General features: G+C 38.8%; 1 protein-coding gene across 1 annotated transcript in view; it reads right to left on the bottom strand.

Annotated features, from left to right (window-relative positions):
* LOC138058427 (cytoplasmic dynein 2 intermediate chain 1-like) overlaps positions 1-15,000 on the bottom strand; it is a 111,190-nt gene that overhangs the window by 61,187 nt on the left and 35,003 nt on the right. The window contains exons 11-13 of the mRNA XM_068904287.1: positions 9,554-9,574; positions 5,319-5,390; positions 4,861-4,885 (exon numbers count right to left, since the gene is read on the bottom strand). Coding sequence (XP_068760388.1) covers positions 4,861-4,885; positions 5,319-5,390; positions 9,554-9,574 — 118 coding nt within the window. The remainder of the gene's footprint in view (positions 1-4,860; positions 4,886-5,318; positions 5,391-9,553; positions 9,575-15,000) is intronic.

Genomic DNA, 15,000 nt, shown 5'->3' with positions numbered 1-15,000 from the left:
TCAGGATAATTATTCCTTTTTCTGTATTTAATGATAATTTATTATTTGCCAAAGGCAAGGTGAATATTGGTGAATAAAAAACAAAGACAAAGTTGAGGATTTTATTCACCGAACCTGAAATGAATAATTGTTTTAGTATAATTACAGAGGAAATTCTTTGAAACATATGCATTTTCGTGAAAACAACTAATTTCTTTGTCTGTCACCTTGACAAAATGGCTGGGAGCTAACCACTTAGGTGACTATCGCGCACTACCGTATCTACTTGAATAAGCGCCACCCATGGAGGCCAAACATTAATAAGCACCACCCTTGAAGTGCGGCGCTTATACTAGTATTTCTGTAAGATGATAAAAATACACTGTAATCGCTGCAATGTGACTCTAAGCCAGAAATGGGAATTTACTTCATCAATAGTGATGTTTTTCAGTTCAAAGTGAGTACTGGTATATCTCGGAAAAAAATATGTCTCGATGCTCTTTCATTCAGTTCTCTCTTAAAAATCTTCACGTTCTGTTCTTGTGTGAAGGCTGTTAACTTCGCCAGTACAACACACCCAACCTCCCTCTTTCTCTTCCCTGTAACTGTTGCTGTGAGGAGATTGTCGGTGCTTGCTTGTAAGAAGGTCAACAAACGTGACAGATCGCTCTGTACATGGCCAGCAAGAGTATTTTCAGGATCTGGTCGTTCATGTGACACATACATGAACACACTGATTGTGTTGGTGTGATATTCTTTGGCTTCGGCCCTTTTATCTTTTTCGCAGTGTTAAAGTTGGTTGATTTCGGGTTTCTACTACTGTTTATATACACGGTTTACTCTGATGACTGTCTCAAAAGATACACTGTAATACATCTTGTATTACACTGGGGAGGCTCTTGACATTTTCATGAAGTTTCTTAGAGTGAAATATTATTCTGCTAAGCGCTCAAATCTGACACTGCAGTGCTGAAGCACCAGAGAACCCCTGTTGACGTCCTTTATTAAATCCAACCATTCACGGGAAGCCATACATGTCCAGGAACAGGAAATTTGACCCATTACAGATTAAATAACTTACCACACACTCCGAATGATATTTGACTGTCAAGTGTGCTTGGTTGAGAGAATGTCAGATGCGAATATAAAGGAGGCACTTTCCCACAAGGGGAAAACATTGAAGAACTTATGCTGAAATTAATGGTAATCGACCTGCTTCCAGGTGATTCTCAGTTGATGAAAGGAGAATACGGGAATGGCGAGCCACCAAGAGTAATATCGAAGGTCTGCTTGGGATGCTGCCAAAGCAAAGCAAGGAAGCAGACAAGGTGGAGGTTGGAGAAAACCTTTAAGTGCAAAACTTGAAGAGGTCATGCTAGAATGGATAGAAAGTAGGCAATCTCGAGCGTTAAGAGTCTCATGTAAGCTCAAAATGAGGAAAGCAGGGATAATGCATTGCAATATTATGGAAAGCAACCTTGTGGATGGCGACGACTTCAAAGGTTTCGGAAGATGGCTTTGCAGATTTATGAAGTGAAATGGGTTGTCACTGAGAAGAAAAACCTCCATCACTCAGCAAGATCCAGAAAGAATGGTAGCTAAACTTGTATCATACGTAATACAGTTAGAGGGCTACAAGAGGAACACAACTACAGATCATCTGATATAATAGCAATGGTGTGACATGACATTGGAAACAACTGTTGACACAACGCGAAAGAAAACTATTACTCTGAAATTGACCGGTCACGAAAGGGAGCGAATATTGACTGGCGGAACTAAACTGAAACCTATCGTGGTTTTAAAGGGGGGAAGCAAGAAGTTGCGGTTCTGAAACAACAATTTCATTGACTCTGTTGTTGGTCCATTTGCATTCAATCGAAGGCTGTTAGCCTGGAATTCCTGAATGTCACACGGAGGACAAAATCATTGAGTCATTTAAGTCTAACAAAGTTGACCATGTAAGTGTGCCTGGGGGCTCCAGAAAGTACATCCAGGCACCAGATGTCAGTTGGAATAAGCCTTTCAAGGCTGCATGTACAGTAACAAAAAATGATGAATGGCTGGAAACTGTAGGAGTTCACGAAGAAATGGCTGCTGGAAACTTGAGGGCTCCACCGGGGAGGGCCATCAAGGATTTAAGGATTTAAACCTCCCCGTTGATGGTTCATGCAACAATGTTGTTCATTGTCTCAAAGACAGCCAGCCATGTAGCACTGGAAAAGCTATGCTTTGCTCACAGCTAGGGATCTTGAGTTAGCCAGCAAATGCCAATCCTTTTCACACAACAGATTCTGATGTAGAAGAAGCGTACCCACACCTGTTGGAGCTTCAAGACTGACAAAAAAGGAGATAGTGACATTGAAGTCAATTGAAGATACCGGGTATCGGTAGATACCAGAAGAAAACGTTGGGTAACGACATGACTAAAGGCCATTTAAGTTTGTTGTGTTACTAAAAGTGCTTGAGGGCAACTGAACTACTTTTAAATGCACAGACTAAGATAAAGTACATCCTGTGTTAGATCTATTGAACTTAAACAGTCAGGACATTGACATTGAGTGAACAGTTGTTGAAAACCTGCACAAAAGTATTGACGAGGCTGTTATGAAAGCCAAAACTTACGTTAGCTGCAAGTCGGTAAGCCATGAAAAAAAACTCATCAAGTAAATTACCGGTAAATTGTACAATCAAAATGATTTGCCTTTGTGGTATGAGCCTTTTAAGGTTATGCAACAGGTTCGTGGGTCAAATTTTTCCAAAATTGTGGTATTTGGCATACATAAACTGCGTGTGTGTGGTCCAGGATTTCTTATGCAGAAAACAAAATCAGAAATCTCTTTTCACTCCGGAGTTATTGTAAGTTTCCTTTTTTGCGCGACTCATTACGTGACAGTTGTGTTGAGCTGTCAACACCGCTGGACCACCTGGGAATTTAGCGCGGGAGAATGACTTCCAACAGCGCGTCTTCACAACATGGCATTGCTTGTGTGTAGTCGCGGTTTTGGATGGAGAGAAGGAAAAGAAAAGAAAGCGAAACAAATTTGCCGGATAAATTTGCCGGATAAATTTGCCATAAGCCACAAAATCAATAAAACACACGAGAAATTAAGAAATTGTGCTTTCGCGTTCGAATTGCCGGCAAAGGAAACTTTGATCTTGAAATAATATCCACCACCATTTTGGCACACGCCAGGAGATTGAGCCCTATTGGTGCCTTAGGTGATAATCAGGAAGGCCAATCCCAGGCGGCGTGTTATGTTGACTAAACTTTCTAAGGCATGGGTCGCACTTGGCAAATCTTTGCCGGAATTTGTTTACTTTGCGGTGGAAATCTGTCATCGCGGGCCTTTGCCTAGTGTGACCCCAGGTTTTTCGCTTCGGCAAAAACTTTGCGAATCGGCAAAACATCAAATACGCCGTAGTGCTTGGGTGGGGCAGGCAAATTTTCACAAAGTCGAGCCAAACAATGGGAATCACAGCGGTAACTGTCAACGCTTATCAGTGTAACATGAAAAACGATACGCGCGGGAAGTTCAGTTCTAGTTCACGGTTTAAAATACGGTTAAATGAAGTTCTTGTGACTCGAAGCTGCTGACGAAAAAATTCCCTTGGTACTGATATGTCCTAGTTGTGTATATCAAACCACAACTCTAATGGGCGGGGAACTGACCAGGTATATGGTGATCGAGCTATCCTTCGTCGACGTCGATGTCTTCTTCTGATCATGAACGCAGCTAAAACAGTAAAACATTCCTCTGCCCATCGTTCGTATATTAAGTGTAAGACAACAAACTGCTGTAGGTTAAGCTGAATGAACAGAAGGAGAATCACCATAATAACTATGAGCACTCCTTCCACGGGACGCATACTTGTTTCTTTTTAGACCACGATTGACATCATGCCTTTCGAAAGCACATTGGTAAACGACGTGGTATCTAGTATCTGGTTACTGACAATTATCTCCCTAGTGCGACCCGCTGTTTCTATCTAAAAGTTTTCCTTTCCGGTTGCGGTTTCAAATTTTTGTGGTTTTTTAGCCGGCAAAGATTAAAACTTTTCCCAAGTGCGACCCATAAATAAGCCTTGTTTCTTGGCTTAATTTTTCTTGAATTTTGCCATCTTTGAGCGAATACTTTGCGTACAGGAACTCATCGTAGAAACCTGAAATTTCGCTCAATGCAACAGGAAACCCTCCTCTGGAAAAGGGTGTCAGGCTTTCGCTTATTTGTTTTTCGTTTTAAAGATATAATTCCTAACGCTAAGTCAATCCAATCCAATCCAATGTATCTCGATGAACTTTGAATTATAATAACTTATTTTGTAAAGCTGATCTAACGATTCCCCGACACCCATTTGATGGCAAACATCTGCTAAGTGTTATGCAATCATTGTTTACTTCAGGAGGCCAAAATCCGACGAGAGTTGCTGCATTTATAAAAATCGCTTCATCTTGCATTCACTGATCGCAGTACATTTTATATTCAATTTCACCATTTAAAAACATTTCCACATCATTCTGGGTTCTGTGTGCTACAAAATGATGCATAGGTTTAGGCACTTTTGTAAAATTACGTGCCTGTGAGGATGGTTTTCCGCAACGCACCCGTGAACCTGTTCCATAACGTTAAATAAGCGCCACCCTCGATTAAGCGCCCCACGTACTGCACAGACACGAAAAATTAAATATACACCTTGACGCTTATTCGAGTGAATGTAGTAATCACCTCAAGTGCAACCAATCAGCGCAGAGAATTTTCATCAATCACCTATGTAATTATTACACTAAATAATGACCACCACATGAACATCAAGAGCTGAAATTGACTCATCTGCAGGTACATATAATTCTGTGACGAAGCATGCAGACCATTCACATACCTTTATTGGTTTTTCCGTGTACTTCCTAATGAGACAAAACCAAACAAGAGGATTACCACCACTCTTTAAATATTATACAGTCATTCAAAATATCTTTTTCACTTTTTAATCAAGCTCAAACCTCCACCTACTGGTTCAAGGAATCTAATAAAAAAGGGCATTTTTCTCCTTATTTATATTTAATTACTGCAAAAAATAATGGTGTCCAAGTTTCGTAGCAGTATCTGAACATGCAAAAGCTGAGAATTGGATGAAGAAAACTGGAAAATAGTTATTAACTAATGAAATTACCTTTCACAAATATACTGGTAAACATGTAAGGAAACAACAACTTAATTCTTGATTGCATAGTACATGTACATGTACATTGTAGCTCTTATTCATCCAATAATGCTCAGAATTCATATGCATTATCTATATTATACAAGTTGTCTTTTCACAGTTTTACATTCACTGACATTTATTAGTTCTCTGCCTTCACTTGATGAAGTTCTGGCTCCCTCATTCTCTGCGTTCAGGGCTTCGAGGAGCTAGAAGAAGAGGAAAATGCATTAATTAGTAAATATAAACAAAATCATGACGGTACAGCTCAGTCATTCCTTTCAATCATCCCTTTCCTGGAAGCTCCGCTCAGGGATGAACTGAGCGCAATCAGTGGAACCCCTTGAGCTATACATGTAAATGCCTGATGTTTAAGGCCTGATTTACACGATGCAATTTTTGTTGCATGCGACAAGCTTAATTACTACAGGCGTACAACATGACTTACGATTGTTGCAGCGTTTAAAACATGTTTTAAAAATGCTGCGACATTTTTCTGACGTACACGCCAATCGTAAGTTATGTCGTAGGCCTGACGTAAGCTTGTCGCATGCAACAAAAATAATTATTGTATTGTGTAAATCGGCCCTAACATGCTCTCCTTAGGTCACTCACAGTACAATGCTTCACTTGCAAGTCAGTCCTGGTAACATCATAATAATTCTTCCATTTATGTTCAGAACAGAGCACGTGTACATGTAAGTCTTACATTATGACCATTTCAAAGTTACCACTAAAATAATATGCTAACCTGTATACTCATTTTAATATTGAAAGAAATTCTGAATATCCATTTTATACTATAGTGTCAGGGAGTTAAATTAATAATTTTCACTTAAGAGTAGGTGTCGGAAACTGCATGACTATATCATGTACATGTAATGAGATAAATAGTTCTTGACAGGCGCTTTTGCATAAGAGTCAGTGTAAAAGGAGAAGAGAGCTTTTTTAACAGAGGAAAAAAGAGAAAGAAATATGTACATAAGCAAGTTTAATTTTGTTCTGTTAGAAATAAACCAGTTTACAACAGTAGGCAGGACTCCTGAAAAATCATTTGTGATTGCACTCACGTGCCTAAAAAGCCCAAGTTCAATGCAACTGCATGGGGACTTCTTTGATTCCTTTAGTTTTTAAGCTTTAGGTAATAAATTTAGTTCACTCTCTTGCATAACTCACTTGTTTCTTCTTTGAATAGTCTGCAAAAAAACTAACTGCAAATAACTCTGACCGATGTTTTCCTGCATGTCATGCATGTCTTGCAGTGGCACTAAGCAAACGTTTATTGCACACACTAAGGGAGGTTTCTGCTTCATACATTGTAATTCCTCTTCTTTTCAGTCTAATGTGATGTCAGGTCAAAACATTTTTTTGCTTTATGTTTGCACCAGAAAGTACATGTACTGTAAAAGCCGGGAGTTAACAGTAAAAGACAAGCCAAAAGACAGATGCCTCTGAATTGAATTCCCACAACAACGACGATTCTGTGCTTTGCTTGGAGATACTGGCAACAGGGAAGGTTGGTGCACCTGAAGCTGTAAGATGCTTGAACATGGTCTTCAACCATGATAGTAGGCCAGAGAGCTCTACAAACCGTACATTGATTGGTGAAAACGAGATGGAGTTTTGTTCTATCATATTTTTAAAGGATACTGGTAACTAAGTAATTAAGTAATAGTTTAATAACAAGTGATTAGATTTGCGTTCCAACTGCACAACAGTACTTGTTTATTCTTTAACGATATTTAAGCAAAGATTCTCTACTCCGATCATTTTTTTTAGAAACAGTTGTGACACTACAAGAATTCAAATGTAGCATGCCAATTTCAAGGCCCTAAAAGACCATGGTACCTTTTAGGACAAGTCACTCTCTGGCCCTCTAGCAAGTTATGTTCACAAAAGATCCCTACAAGGAGGATTTCAAGGTATACATGTACTCCTCGGGAACGCAAAATACCAGCAATATGGTTGTTACTATGTTCTTCAGTACCAATGGAATTGAATTATACGAGTTGACAGACTGTGTTACCTTAAGTTTCTTTTTGTTAGAACCTGTTACATCTGGCAGAAATTATGTTGTTTAGTTTAGATGTTTAGATGTTTATTAAACAATAGTACATAGTAGCCTTACGGCTGAATTGCGTATTATACAAAATAGATATATGAAAATGAAAAAAGGTAAAATCTATACAAAAATTCCTGTACACATTACATTATTACAATTCACAATTATTCATAATCTAAAATTAATTGTAGAAATTAAGGCTAGAAGCAATCATGAAAGATCTCTTTGCTCTTTCAGTTTTAACTTTCGGGATGGCGAATGTTCGTTTATGATGAAAAAAGTATCTCTCGTTTTTACGTAACGGTGGTAACAGATGATGCAATCTGTGACTCTTATCATTTACAATGTTATTAAATATCGAAGTCATTGCATAAGCTTCAGTGGTGTTCGTGTAGTAATACTAAATCCAGGCGAGTTGGGACTTCATCCTAATTAGAACTGGGACATATTGGTTCCAATTCGTGGGTCAAATACTTTGAAAGTGAATGGTGGAAAACAGGTATGGCATAATCCAAAGTAGATGGTATACACGTAATGTAGAAAAGCTTGAGATCATTCAGGGGTACCTTGGCTCTTTTTAATTGAACCAAAAAGTACAACCTTTTTGCTGCTTTCTTAATCACTTCATTTATGTGCTTGTTCCATGTTAAATCACTTGTGATGGTTACTCCTAATAGTTTAAAACTAGTCACTACATCTAGATCTTTTCCATCAATTACGACAGGTCAGAAAGTTTGCTTCGTTTTTGCAAAAGAAATTCTCAATTCCTTACATTTGTCAGAATTTAGTTGTAGCTTGTTCTTCTCTGGCCAAGCAGATTCCCCATCAGCAATACGCTGTGTAGTGCTGGATTCGCCATTTCTGATGACTTCAGATGCTGTAGTGTCATCCACGTACTTCCATAGACAGGTGCCACTAAGAACCAGATCAATTATCATGAAAACAAACAACCAAGGGACCAACCTTTGTTCCCTGAGGGCCTTTGGATGGAACTGAGCCCCATTCAGAGTAACATCCATCTACTAGTTTGGTTCTTTGGAAATGTTTACTGAGGTAGTCGATGATCCAGTTGGTTACACTTGTTGGTAATCCAGGTCACATAGTTTGTTACACAAAATGCTGTGGTTGATGAGATCGAAAGCTTTCCTTAATAATCGAAAAGTATTGACCTAACAGTGGAACCGTTGCCATTGGTTGCAATTGTCCAATAATGGATCATACTAATCAAGGCGATTGTAGTTGAAGATTTTGGGACAGCGCTGTGACATTGTTTGGGGTCCAGAAATTTCATTATCGCAGGCTTAATGTAATCGCACACAATGATGTCCTCGGTGATTTTGGACATAGCAGGTGTCAGAGAGATCACCGCCTCAGATCTTTATTCAGGTTTTTTATGGTATTTTTCTTTGGCAGGGGTGTTACGTCGGCACATTTCCACTGCTTAATGGTTATTCCATTAAGCAGTGTGAAGTAGTCTCCGTGTGTCCACAACAGAAGACCTCATCTGTATAAGCACAGGAGACCCAGAATTGGAGGAACGTGACCCAACTCCAGAGGATGTGAAGTGGTTTAGCAGTGGGCAGAGACCAAGGCGACCAAACCTTGCTTACAGAAAGTGGCAAAATGAATTGATTTCAGTTGGTGATCCATGGGGCTTGTAGGATTTCTTCTCATCAAGAAGATTTCCATGACATTAAACATGCAACACTTCGTGAAACAAAGAAGTCAGTGCTTATTTTCAAAAAATGTAACAGTTATTGCTATGTTAACCATACAGTAAGAGACTGAAAGAAAGAAACATTCAATGGGAATGAAATAAAAGATTACCGTACTGACAGGGGTTTCAATAACTTTTGAAATAGATGCCTGGGCTAATCAATGTAAGTGGCAATCACTCTTGTCTTTTACAAAGGTTTGAGTGAAAATCAAGGCAGAATAGCGGGCGGCGAGAGGCAAATTTCTGACAAACAGATGGCGATATACCGCCAGTGACCGGCTTCCAATGAAACCCTGTGTATTGAGCTGATTAACAATCACCTATAAAATGTCAAAAGCTTCTGGTGTTTCTTTTTGTTGCTTGCAGTATTTTAAGTTGTGCTCCTAAACGTTTTAGCTGTGCACCTAAAATTTCAGCAGTCCGCCTAGAAATTAACACCTGGTAGCAGTGGTGCTCCCAAAGTCAAAACAAACTTTGAGCCCTGGTAGCTACTAAGAGGAGGACAAGGGTTAAAGGACACTTTCTAACATCTATCAAAATAAGTTAGTTTTCATTACTTGCAATCTTGCATTAATGGGAAATTCTGAGATTACCTCCTGCAATCCAGAGTGAGCCTATGGAAAAGAACAACACAATTACTTTGTGTTGAAAAAATAGATGTCTTATTACTCAATTCTGTATCTCTGATACAGCTTTCTCCTCATTTACATAAACGTTTCTTTCGATTTTCCCTGTTAAAATGTCTTGAATCACCAAGAACACAATGTACCTAGTGTACATTAACACGTAGCAAAATCATGCGTGATGTGGCTGGCCACAATATTTTGTGGTCCTCGTTTATGTTATATTTCCTCCTTTATGAACAGCTGTTCTGCACGATAGAACAGTCTAGAAGACGTCTAAATGGGGTACATGTATCTTATCGCTGGAGTGGTTTTGTTTATGTGAAATGGACGAAAGTAAAGGAATTTGAAGATTATTTATCCTGGGTTTCATTGGTTTTCCAAGGCAAGAGTTTAGTTGATCATTTGCATTGTCATTTGCATGCTGATTGTGGCCTGTTGTATTGACTGCCCTGGAATTAAAACAATGGTCTTTTTACATGCTTCATAATGCAATGCTGGACTCCTCAAACACTCGTAACGGTTTGCTAAAGATCAAGTTAAAGTGACACAAAAGACCGTGTGCTTACTATGCAAACTCAAATGCGACTTTCCATCTTATTCTTGAAGCAACTTGGTGTTTAAATTGAATCCAGGCCCTGATGGTAGGATTACAACAATTGTTTCTTTAAATCGAATGGCCAAGAATGGACACCTGCGGAGTACACATTCTCTTCCAAAGGGATCTAATTTGCGAAATATTATTTTGTTCTTTAGATCACGTCAGTGTTGCTCCTAAATTTTTGTTAAACAGAGAATTCACCTTGTGCCTTATGAATGCTTGTTCATTATGCAACAAAACTTTTATTGTTACAGAGGTTTGTGGAATACAAGGTGGATTTGTTGGAGCTTACAGAACATGGCTGCATATGGAAGGTGGTGAAGTGACTATTGGAGAGCTCTGTCCGTTTGGTAGGACGAGACAGAGGTGTGGGGCTTCTTTACAAGCTAGGTATGTGCTCTAAAACAAAGTTATGTGAGCATTCTTTTACATCATTTGAATGCATGGATGTCACTTTTGTTGATTGTAAGAGTTTGAGAGCAATCATCGTCTACCGTCCCCCTGGGGGGGGGAGGGGGGGGGCTACGTCAGTTGGAGTCTTTCTGGAGGAATTTTCTCATCTATTGCCGGAAAGAGATATATGGGGGTTTTAACTTCCATATGGACGACAACGCCGTTTGGGACGCGACACAATTTAGAGAGCTACTTGATTTGTTCAATTTAAAGCAACATGTATGTGTACCAACCCATAAGCGAGGTCATATATTGGGTGCCTTAGGCCGAAAGAATGTTGAAGTCATGGAACAGTTATCTCTGATCATAAGGTTGCTTACTTCAATTTGAATTTACAGAAACCATTACATGTGAGGAGGACTGTTGTCTCTCCTAAATTAATGGGATTTGATTTTGATAGTTTCAATGAGATGACTGGATCGTCTGGTTTGTCGGATGGATGTGTCTCACAAAGTATTGAGTCATTGGCTAGAGAGTTTGATGAGGTATTATGCAAGGCTTTGGACAGGTTAGCACCAAAAGAACTTGCACTATTGTCATTCGACCTAGTGCTCCTTGGAATAATGAAGAGATCGCGATTAAGAAGAGGAAGAGGCGAAGGCTTGAACTCTCTGTAACAACTGGAGAGGAATTGCCTTACTATCCATTATGAGTAAAGTCTTCACCAGAGTGATTTTTGACAGAATATCTGCAGCAGTAGACCCATTGTTGTGCAACGAACAAGCAGGCTTTAGAAAAGGTAAATCTTGCAGCGATCAAATCTATACTTTAAGGCAAATCCTGGAGCAGTGTCACGAAAGGAACACGCCAGTTTATGCAAACTTTATCGACTTTGAAAAGGCATTTGACAGCGTACATCGAGAATCCCTATAGGCTATTTAAGATACTATGGAATTCCAACTAAGATTGTGAGCATCATCCAGCTATAGCACAGTGATTAACAATCCAGGGTCATCTGCAGACATTACTTGTCAGAAGAATTTGAAGTTAATACCGGAGTAAAACAAGGCGGTATGCTTTCCCCCCTTTTATTCGCTCTTAGCATAGACTGGCTTATTAGGGAAACAATGCAAGGAAGACCGAAAGGAATTAAGTAAACTTTTACGGATATGTTAGCAGACCTTGATTTTGCTGATGATGTTGTGCTGTTGTCACACCGTTTTAATGACATCCAATGCAAAAGCGAAGATCTCACTACATGTAGAAATGCAGGGTCAATTGGGCTTAAAGTGGACTCTATCAAAATGAAGTCACTACGAACAAACTGCTCAACAACAGAGCCTATTACTATAAACGGAACGGACATTGAAGGAAGACATATGAAAGTGCAGCAGCATTAGTCTTACAACAAAGGTTTGTATCTTCAAAAGCAACGTCCTGAGTGTGCTACCCTATGGTGCAGAATCTTGGAAAGTAACTAAGAGCGTATGTCAGAAGCTAGAAGTCTTTCAAAATAAGTGCCTTCGAAGGATATATTGGGGATCTACTGGCCAAACCAGATCTTGAACTATGAACTACAAAAGAAGCCCTGTGTACGACCTGTTTCCCGTGAGGTAAAACAACGTACGTGGAGATGGATTGGGCATATTTGTAGAATGCCCTTGATAGCCATCGCGCGGGTGGCTATGCGTTGGACTCCAGATGGAAAAAGTAAGCGAGGAAGACCAAAGGAGACATGGAGACAATCAGTTGAAAGGGAGATGAAGGAGAAACGATGCAGCTGGGGAGAGGTGGTAAACCTAGCGAAGGACAAGCAACAATGGCATTCACTGATAAAGGCCTTATGTGCGGACATGCACGAAGAGGATTAAGTAAGTAAGTGCAATGTTGTAAATGCTATGCTTTATAAGGTGAAAGAACAGCATTATTCAGCAGTTATTCAGGACAATGTCCATGATAGCAAGCTATTTTTCGCACAGTTGATAAATCAACTAGGCATGTGCACTGGATCCACTTCCAGTGAGTATCATGCAGCAATGAGCACTATTCTATTCTTGTTCCTGTATTTAGAAGGTGATTAATTTGTCATTGTCATCTGGATTGCTGCCCAACGAACTTAAGGTTGTGCTACAGTTTAGTAACTTTTGCCCTGTGTCAAATTTAAAGTTCCGATCTAAATTGATAGAGAAAACAGTGTTTGTGCAATTGAATAACTGTCTTGGTGAAAATGATCTACACTGTACATGAGCCTCTTCAATCAGCGTATACGATTTTTCACAGCACAGAGACTGCGCTTCTCACCATTATCAACGACATTATGCTGTCATTGGATAAGGATGAGAATGTTTTCCTTGTTTTGTTGGATTTGTCAGCACGGCATCTGACATCGTTAACCATTCCTTGTTACTGGCACGACTGCAGAAATCATTTAGCATTAGAGGAACTGTCCTACAATGGTTAAATTATTATCTTTATCAAAGAACTCAGTTTGTTAACATCAATGAGACGAATTCTACCGTACGACATCTTCCTGTGGGAGTTCCCCAAGGTTCAGTTCTGGGACCTGAACTCTAGCTGCATTCTGTAAACCGCCCCACTTGCAAAAGTGATAAGTTCTTATGGCTTGAATTATCATCTATACGCCGTCAATACTCAGTTATACTTTGCATTCAAAGCGGTGGATGTGGATGCTACTAAATCGAGGGTTGAGAACTGCATTTCTGCTATTTGTCATTGCATGGATCTTAATGAATTGAAACTAAACCACAACAAGATTGAGGTCATGCTCATCCACTCAAAGTATTATCCCTCTCCATCCTTTCAGTCTTTATGTGTTGGTGATGAGAGCGTGGCTGCCTCTCAGTTGGCTAGGAGTCTTGGTGTTATTTTTGATGAGCACATGTCTTTTCATGCACGTGTCTAGCATCTCTAGATCATCATTTTATCATCTCAGCAACTTATATAGAATTAGGAAGTATTTGCCACATCGAAACTAGATTATTGTAATGCATTACTATAATTATTGCCTGCCTAAATATCAGTTACAAAGATCGCAGTATGTACAAAACACGGCGGCTAGGGTTGTGTTGCAAATGAGTAGGTTTCAGCATATTACAACTGTTTTGTGCGAGCTTCACTGGCTGCCAATTCAATACCGCATTATTTTCAAGATTCTGCTTTTGGTGTATAAATCACTGAATGGGACATTGCCTAGCTATTTAGCTCAGAAATTATATTATCGTTCTCATACTAGATCATTGAGGTCTGTTAGTAATGAACTTTTAATGCATCCTAGATCGTATACCACGACCTACATGTATGGAGACAGAGCATTCGCTGTTCATGCACACAGAGAATGAAACTTACTGGTAATACCCTATAAAATTCGGAAGTCTAACACCATCTCAAGTTCTAAGAGATCACTTAAGACGTACTTGTTTACTAGTAATAACAGACCATTGTTTCTAAAGATTTGCATAGATTGCTTGACACAAATGTAGTTTTAATTTTTCGTTTTTTTTTTGTAATAACAGACCATTGTTTCTAAAGATTGCATAGATTGCTTTACACAAATGTAGTTTTAATTTTTCGTTTTTTTTTTTTTAATTTATTATTTTTTTAATCATTGTAAATATAATAGGATATGGTTATAAATTTGTAAATATTTATTATAATTATAATAATGTTGTTTGTATGATTGTAAAGTGCCTTGAACATAGGATAAGAGAACTATAGAAACAGTTATTATTATCATTATTATTATTATTATTATTATTATTATTTAATAAGACATACGAAATATTTGCATCAGATCTGTATGATATTTAAAAAACTCTTGGCCTCGCCACAAGTTTGAAAATGTGATACAGATCTGCCACTCATATTGTACAACTATATTCTTTCAAAAATACATTAATAATTCATGAGGCTAACAGCCTTGCAAAACATCTCTAAAATGTCACGTGTATGAACCTTTATACCTGATAATCTCTGTTCATTCTGAAAAGCCTAGTGGTCGATTTGATTTCAGTACCAGGGGAGTGTGGGGCTGAATATGCAAACAATGCAATTATTGCTTATTCTCAAATGAAATGATCTTTATATAATGATCACTGCTGATCTTTATATAAATATCACTGCTGAACTTTATATAAATATCACTTGTGATCTTTATGAAATAGTCCTAAACATTTTCATCAAAATTTCAGCCATTACAAACTGCTGGGTGGATACTTCTACCCATCCTCCTTCCAAACTTCTTCAACAAATTTTGTCCACCAAAAAATTCAATGACTCGGCCGTCATGTTAACAATGTACAAGTGCATGTACATATCTAGACTTTAGATTTTGTCCCGTTCAACATTGAAACCTGCTTCTTTGTTCCCTGCTTCTTTGTTCAGCCTTGTATTTTGCGGGCGACCC

This window comes from Montipora capricornis, chromosome 1 (genome assembly GCF_036669925.1).
Source record: "Montipora capricornis isolate CH-2021 chromosome 1, ASM3666992v2, whole genome shotgun sequence".
Taxonomy (NCBI): Eukaryota; Metazoa; Cnidaria; class Anthozoa; order Scleractinia; family Acroporidae; genus Montipora; species Montipora capricornis.
This window is presented reverse-complemented; position numbering and strand designations above follow the sequence as displayed.